This window comes from Glycine soja, chromosome 2 (genome assembly GCF_004193775.1).
Source record: "Glycine soja cultivar W05 chromosome 2, ASM419377v2, whole genome shotgun sequence".
NCBI classification, from domain to species: domain Eukaryota; kingdom Viridiplantae; phylum Streptophyta; class Magnoliopsida; order Fabales; family Fabaceae; genus Glycine; species Glycine soja.
In genome coordinates, this window is record NC_041003.1 from 47,395,814 (window position 1) to 47,403,771 (window position 7,958).

A 7,958-nucleotide genomic window follows, 5' to 3' on the forward strand; every position below is an offset into this window, starting at 1 on the left:
TCATTATGGACATAAATAAATAACAAATTTGTGTAACCCTACCTGTTATTTGATGAGAATCTATTTTGTTTTATAAATTTTAATTAAAATTCTAAATATCATGCAAATACATACGTTGAATATTTGAAAAAAAAACATTATTCTTTGTAATATTCTTATCTAGTTGTTAATTGTATTTTTTAAAAAAGTAAATTACACTAACATATTTCGAAGTTTTCTGAAAATAAACTACCAATATCAACATAAATGGTAATGATATAAGGTCTCATAATTTATATAATTTACTTTGTTATAATTTTTTTGAAAGATTCATGTTCAAAGTACAACCAAACATTAAAAATGAACATTAACCTTGATTGGGCATGTGGTGTATCTGGGATGTATATAAATATGGGATATATGAAGCTCTTCCCTTTCACTTCAGCCCTTTAAGTGCCATCCATCCATTCTCTCTCAAAAGCCGTTCCAGCTTGAGGGCACCTCCAAAGGCCAAAATACAAAACAACCACCCCACCGAATATCCTCTTTGATCCCTTTCTTCATTTCCTTTTCTATTTATTTATTATATAAACTACAAACTCTCACACACACCCCCTCTAAATACTTCCCTTACCCCCCCCTCTCTCTCTCTCTTAAAACAAACGAACAAACAAATATGCAAGTGGCGGCAGAACTCCAACGCGCCCATCACCACCACCAAAGGCACAAACAAGACACTCCCATGTGCCGCCAAATCCAGCTCACTATCTCCGATCACACCACCGCCGGAGACGACGACGGCGAGGATCTCTTCATTCCGCCCCTCAACTTCGCCATGGTTGATAATGGCATTTTCCGCTCCGGCTTCCCCGAACCCGCCAACTTCTCCTTCCTCCAAACCCTCGGCCTCCGTTCCATCATGTCTGTCCTCACATCTCAATCACCCTTTTCTTATCTTCTTCTTCGTTTTGTTAACTTGATGATGCTTTTGAGTACCCAATTGATGAATTGTGAGTAAAGTCTCAATCTTTTCCTTGTTGCACGCTGTTGCTGATTGTTTTTTTGTTTGATTGGGTGTTTTTATAGATATCTGTGTCCTGAGCCGTATCCGGAGGCCAATATGGAGTTCCTCAAGTCAAATGGGATCAAGCTTTTTCAGTTTGGGATTGAGGGTCATAAGGTCTCTTTCTATCTATTATGTCTTCAACTTTCTTCTTCTTGTTTTTATTTTTATTTTTTGCTCTTGGGATTTCTCACCTTCATTTCGGTGATTCGGTCTGATTGTTTTATGTTGATGAATCTTCACTATAAGAAATTATAATTATAAAAGAAGATAAAGAGATAAAATGATTTGAGCTTTTCTTGTAAGACTAAGTTAAAATCAACTTAGTGAACTTATACACTTCAGCTTTTCCTGCAAGTCATGTTTCTAGACAAGTTTTTAACTTTTCTAAAAGTGGAGGCGCATAAGCTGATTTTAACTTACTGTAGAGAAATCTAATTCATTTTACTCTCTTATTTTCGTATTGAATAAGTGGTTATACCAGAAATTTATCTAAGGTCTGAATTTGATTGTTGTTCTTCTATGTCTCGGTAATTTTCACGAAGTTCACAACAAAAAGGAAAATGAATAGCTTGCACGGAGATCAATCGATATCTAATCCGATTGACCTGTCTTCCTCATCCTCTTCTATATTCTTAATATAATTTTTTCTCTCTCTTAAGAGACGGGTGTGGATAATTTGTGACCCTTATGGATGCTTTGGATTCAAGTACTGTTTAATCAAAAGGGTTTTCATTACAGAGCTTGGGAGATAAAAAGGGGACGTAAAGCTGGTTGTTGTCATTATTCTTTCTTCAACTTGTTTACTTGCTCTTCTTCTTCTTCCTCCTCCTCCTTCTATTCTTGCTTGATTCTTATGGTGTAACTTTTTGAAATGCCCCGAACTTTATAAAGTGCTTTAGGAAAAACTTTGTTTGGAAACTTTTGCTTGCTAAATTTTACTATGGCAGCTTTTTAGGTACCATTATATATTGTCATGTCAGTTTTGGTCTCGTTATTGTTCCGGATTAGATCCATTGTTTTATTTCTTGAGCATATTTCTGTGCGAGAGAGTCCTCTTCAATCCTCACTCGTATGTGCACAGTGAAAGTATGTCATACCAACTTTAGGATATGGAAATCAGGGTTGATGGAATCCAAGCTGGCATGTCAAGTCTTTTCCTTGGTTATCCAAAATGATCACAATCATTTGTTTTTTGGGAATAATTAACAGTTGGAGATCATATATTATACGTGCTATCTGTCTAATGGGATCATTATGGATACGTCAAAAACCAATTCTGTTCAAGAACATAGATTTGATTTTTGATTATAGTGCAAGTACAAGGTAAAGAAGGGGGAAAGGGATTAATAATTGTACAGAAGTAGCACCAAAGTCATGATCAACCTAGGAAAGACAAGAAGGTAATCAAGGAAGGGCATTGTAAAAGTATAGAGAACATTTCATTATTACATTTGGAGATGGAATTTCTATGTTATTGGTGGATTAGGGCATATTGTATGTTAAATTTGGATTTGACTTCTCTAAAGTTCTTTAAAGAATAGTGCACTCACAACCCTTGATTAGAAAATCAAAGATTGTGATTCTAACATGGTGGATAGTGCACTCACATGTATTTGGTTTTATCAAAATTTTCAATCAACAGTTGTTAGTGTGCACTTGATTCTCTAAAGTGTACATATCCCCGCACTTGAAGAGCCAAATAATCGAATTCATTGAATTAATATAGAGAATACTTTTCCCTTATATTGTTGAATTCCCGACTCTCGTTTGTTTGAATATTAAATTATGGACCAATCTATATGTCAAGGAAAAAAAGGGGAAGCAATACTTTTATTAAAGCCATCATTGATTATAATATCTAACTTGTGTCTCTTTCCTTAATTTTGGAATTGTTTTCATGCCTTTTTTGCCCATTTTTTCCCTTGGGTTGAACTTCTTATTTGACTTGAAGATACTTTTGATGTCTTCTAATTTTCATGTTTATTCATATCTGACTCCATCTATGGAAAAGATGATGGTCAGATGAATGAGAATTGAGTGATGATTTATTTCTACTTGTGTTTATTGTGTAAGATTTAGGTCTGTATAGATAGATTAATGATATAATAATAGCTTTTTTTGGATCCCATTAATCGTTCAGTCGATCGATTTTAGTATTGTTAAATTTGCCAAACATTATCCTCAAATTGTATTAGCTACACCCTCTCCCTTCTTCCTTTTTTACCAACAAGTTTAGTTGACAAAGTGTGATGATGGAACTTGATTTTAATTTTATGTTAAGAAAGAAAGTGTTAGATAACCTGAAATCTTCTTTAACCTTGTGACACTTGTGCATCCAGGAGCCTTTTGTGAACATCCCAGAGGACACAATCCGTGAAGCACTAAAAGTTGTTCTTGGTATGGTGTAGTTCTTTATTTTTAATCATAACTGCAGTTTCAACAACTCATTCAATTTTGCTAGCAATAACTTTTGGTGATCAATAATGCAGATGTCAGGAACCACCCAGTTATAATTCACTGTAAGCGTGGAAAGGTGAGATTTTTGCTGGATTTTTTTTAAAAACATTTTTGTCATAAGTATTAGTATATGCACTAACTATATTCTTATTAAAAGTATGCAATTTCTTCCTTCTTTCTGTGTGCAGCACCGAACGGGTTGCTTAGTAGGATGCTATAGAAAATTGCAAAAATGGTGCTTGTCATCTGTCTTTGATGAATACCAACGCTTTGCAGCTGCCAAAGCAAGAGTTTCAGATCAGAGGTTTGTAGAGTTGTTTGATATTTCCAGCCTGAAACATTTTCCTATACCCTTTTCATGTTTGAAGAGGTGACATATATACCAAGCTATTCTGAGTTGGGTTTACTTTCTTTAGTTTGTGAAAGTGAAGCCCAGGTTCTGCCTTTGAATAAAATAGGAAAAGGTGATGAACTCCTTCAATGCATTGCAGCGGCAAAAGGAATAATTCTTCTTCTCCCATTCTTAAAATAAGATAAGAAAAATTCTAGGAAAAGTAGAGCATTACCTGTATTTGTATGTGTTATAATTTAGCCCTATATTTACCTTCTATCCCTACTTGGCCCTTAGTGTATCTCACCACCTTTTGTTCTATTTTCTTTCTCTTTGTTTTTATGTTTTTCTTTGCTGCTCTCCCATTCATCAACAATGAGTGTAGATATGTCTTGATTTTTTCTCGAGGCTCAGAGAAATTCAAGAAGGCTAGAAAATGCCTTGTTTGTCTACCCAAAATCTTGGTGGGTAGTAAAGCAGAGAAACTTATAAAATTTTATTTTTTCTTGATTGATATTGTTCAGTGTGGTGGTTATTCTCTTGCGCTAATTGCATGCTGGTGGAAAACGTGACAGTGTTTTGTAGGTACTTTCATATATTATAAAGATTATTATAAAGACCGTGTCTGACTACCATAGATGTAAGTGGAAAATTTATGAACGTTGTAAGCAGAAAAAAATTCATGTTATAAAGATATTATTATAAAGACCGTGTCTTATTTATTTTATTTTTTTGCAAAATATTTGGAGGATTAAGTTTGTCATGTTTTTGTAAGAAGATATATATAAAGGTCGAAGGGAAGTAAAATCTAAACAGACAAGAATTTTTATAGTATGAAAAATGTTTTTTTTAATGTAGATATTTTGCATGAGAATATTATGAAAAAAAATTAAGGTGAGAAAATTTGTTATGAACGTATTAAAATTGAGTGTCAAAATAGCAATAAATGAAAGAGACTAAATAAATTCCTTAATTCTCTTTTATAAGTTTAACATTGTTTCCTTTTAAAATAGAAGTTTAAAAAGGAAGCGACAAATATTGATGTTTGAAGTGATATTATAACGTGTAATCTGGATCAACTCAACTTATATCAATGTTATACTGCTTTGTTTTTTGACAGATTATACTGCTTTGTTTTTTATTTATTTATCATACTGCTTTGTTCTTTACCATTTTTCTTCCCCCTTTTCATTCTAATGTTCTAATTTCTCAATAGACATGTGTGCGTTTTATTAACATCGTAAAATGGGTAAGCCTTGATTTTCTTTTACTAATTCCGTGGGATGTTTTTATGGATATATTTTATTAACATGAAATAATTTGTGGCAAACTACCATAATGTTATGTACATACATGTATACAGATTTTTATATTTTATTTTATCTTGTAAATAAATATATTCTCTATATTAAAGAATAAATGGATCATGTAATAGTGGTGTACATAAGTTTGGGTTTGGTCGGATTTTAATGATTTTGTTATTAAATCCAATCCGAATCGATCATGACTGGATCGGATTGACTTAATTAGATTATAAAATTTAAAAATTAACATTTTTAGAATAGATTGTTTAAAATAATTTTCTTTAAGATATACAATATAATTACATAAAATATACAAATTTGTTGCATAAAAAATTTTCAAATTTTCATTATTTTTAATTTTTTGTATTTTTTATAGATTAAATTATAATATTTATCTTAATTTTTTAAATTCATCATTTTGATTCTTTTTATTTTTAATTGTAACATTTGGTTTTCTAGTTTTATAAATTAACAATTTTGGTCTCTTGGAAAATTAACTAATAATTATGATTGATAGAGTTACTAAATTAATTATAAATTAAATAAAATTATTAATCATTTAAAAACTTTAATAAAAAATTATGTGGTATTGTTGTATGTGGACTCACGTGGGGTGGTAGAGGTAGAAGATGTATTTAAGGAGGAAAAAAAAGTACATTGCTGTGAAGAATTAGAAGAATTAGAGTTAATAATTTTTTATTAAAATTTTTAATTAATTCAATAATTCTGTTAATCGAAATTATTTGTTAATAATTTATCTAGAGTATCAAAATCGCTAATTTTTATAATCAAGAGACCAAATATTATAATTAAAAATTAGGAAAATTAAAATCGTAGGTTTAAAAAATTAGGAGAACCAAAATTATATATTAGCCTTTTATTATATTTTTATTAATAATATTAATATTTTTATTATACGATTAGGTTGGATTTAATCATGAATTGACAATTTACAATCCGTTACCCAACCCAAATATAATTAGATGCATATTAAATTAGATTTAGTCAATCGAATATAATTGGATTAGATTTAGTGGCAGATAAACTTACATCCTGACCACCCTATCTTGTAATTGTTAACTAAACAGTCTTCATCCTTATATTTTAGACTTCAATCGGTTAGCATAAACATAGTCGTGGCAGCATATATAAGCACATTTTGGACTTGGTCTGAAGCTAGTGTCAGTTTTTTATGATGAGTTATACTTTTCTCATGACGATAAAATAATTGAAATGCATCTTAACGACTTTATCATAGTTTTATGTTCTAATTTTCTCATTAATAATTATGATATGATCCTTTATTTTCGTTTTAAGTTAAACCTCCCAATTTATCAAATTCATAAATAAACTAGAATGAAAAGTTGAACATGTTCATGATATTGTTAAAACGATGATTTGTTCTTATAATTGAAATTTTAATTATTATTCAATATTTGATATTTTTTATATCCTTCTGTCCATATTGTAATATCAGTAAGAAACTTCTCGGCGTTGAACTTTATAGAAAAAGAAAAGAATTTAATTCTAATGTAATTTCAGTGTTAATAATTTTACACCTACATCATACGATCTATTAATTACGTACTGTATTATTATTATTGTTATTAAGTTGACAAATTATTAAATTAATAACACTATCGAGTTATTAAATATAATGTTAATATATAAGTCAATAAAAATATAATTTTTATAACTTGACACTTGTTAAAATTAAACTCTAAAGAGAAAATCAAACTTTTTTTCATCTATTTTAACTCCTTATGAATAAATTCTCTCTATTTGTTTCGTCTTGTACAATTAGAAGAACGATAAAGCAAAAATTAAAACGGCTAGATTTTCGTTAAAAAAAAAATGCAAGAATAGCCTAAAGGAAAAATTTAGAGTAACAATAATGAGCATTACATTAAAGTATATATAATGATCTCAAATTATTTCTTCTCGCAGGCATAAACTACCATTTTTGCTTAGTTGTTTACTTGTTTCCTTTTCCTTTTTCTGAAATTCTCTATGGCCACTGGTCTAATTGACAAATGAACTGATTTTTCTTTTTTGGTATGTAATTTCTTTATAGGTTGGACTAAAACTACTAAGGAATGCCTGCAATTGCTATGTAAAGAGTGTAAACACCGACACAATTAAAATAGACATGGTGTGTGCTCATCTTTCACTCTTGACCTAAGCATTGTGACATTTATCTGGACCCAAGTAAGATTCACTTTGCTGTGAAAATGTGAAGGAAAGTTTTGTTCGGATTCATTGACCAAGACCAATGCAACTACCATCTTTTGCAGGATCATGGGTTTAAGGATGTCTCTCTAGCCTACGTTGGAGTTGAAAATTTTTACTCTTCTTGCTTATGTAGTTGGGTGTCCCATAAATTTACACCGTGTATGATATTGATTTTTAGCATATAGTTGACATGTGTAATCGAAATTTAGATATGTAGGGCATAACTTTTACACATGTCATATTGAGTTGAATGGTTTAAAAGAATAAAATATTAATATTTTCATTTTATATTAATTTTTACGCTCATACCTTTCAAGATAAAAAAGGAAAAAAAATACTATAGAAAAGTAGTTTAAAGTGTATAGAAAAAAGTGCAAAAATATTTCTATAAAAAAATTAACGTCATAAGGATTCTATATCTTAAAATTGACGATGGAAAAGTTTGGAAATCAAGGGATAGTATTATTTTCATTATATATTAGTTACCCAATAAAAAAAGCATTTTTGCTCATAGTAGACAAAAATAATATGTATAGGTGCAAAATTTTCTTTTTAATAATTACTTACTTAAAATTAGAACTCAATACCA

The 7,958-nt window shown here is 30.2% G+C and overlaps 1 protein-coding gene across 5 annotated transcripts; it reads left to right on the top strand.

The window, feature by feature from the left end:
- Positions 1–436: 436 nt before the first annotated feature.
- On the top strand, positions 437–7,650 carry LOC114400122 (probable tyrosine-protein phosphatase DSP4). 5 transcript variants are annotated; one of them, XR_003663901.1, is made up of 7 exons: positions 437–900; positions 1,066–1,159; positions 3,385–3,442; positions 3,535–3,578; positions 3,691–3,806; positions 7,212–7,345; positions 7,432–7,650. XR_003663901.1 is itself a non-coding variant. In XM_028362420.1 (6 exons), exons 1-6 carry the CDS (start codon positions 656–658, stop codon positions 7,219–7,221), a joined length of 567 nt encoding a protein of 188 aa, XP_028218221.1. In that variant the 5' UTR covers positions 437–655; the 3' UTR covers positions 7,222–7,650. The 5 variants fall into 5 exon arrangements, 3 of the variants coding, with proteins under 3 accessions (XP_028218221.1, XP_028218237.1, XP_028218212.1); XR_003663902.1 differs by having other exon boundaries at positions 7,212–7,289; XM_028362420.1 differs by having other exon boundaries at positions 7,212–7,650.
- The last annotated feature ends 308 nt before the right edge of the window (positions 7,651–7,958 follow it).

Coding starts and splice junctions, on each gene's coding strand:
- LOC114400122 (XM_028362411.1), top strand. CDS start 656: ATGCAAGTGGCGGCAGAACTCCAACGCGCCCATCACCACCACCAAAGG. Junction 1,160..3,384: donor TTGGGATTGAGGGTCATAAG/GTCTCTTTCTAT, acceptor TTGTGCATCCAG/GAGCCTTTTGTGAACATCCC. Junction 3,579..3,690: donor TTCACTGTAAGCGTGGAAAG/GTGAGATTTTTG, acceptor TTCTGTGTGCAG/CACCGAACGGGTTGCTTAGT.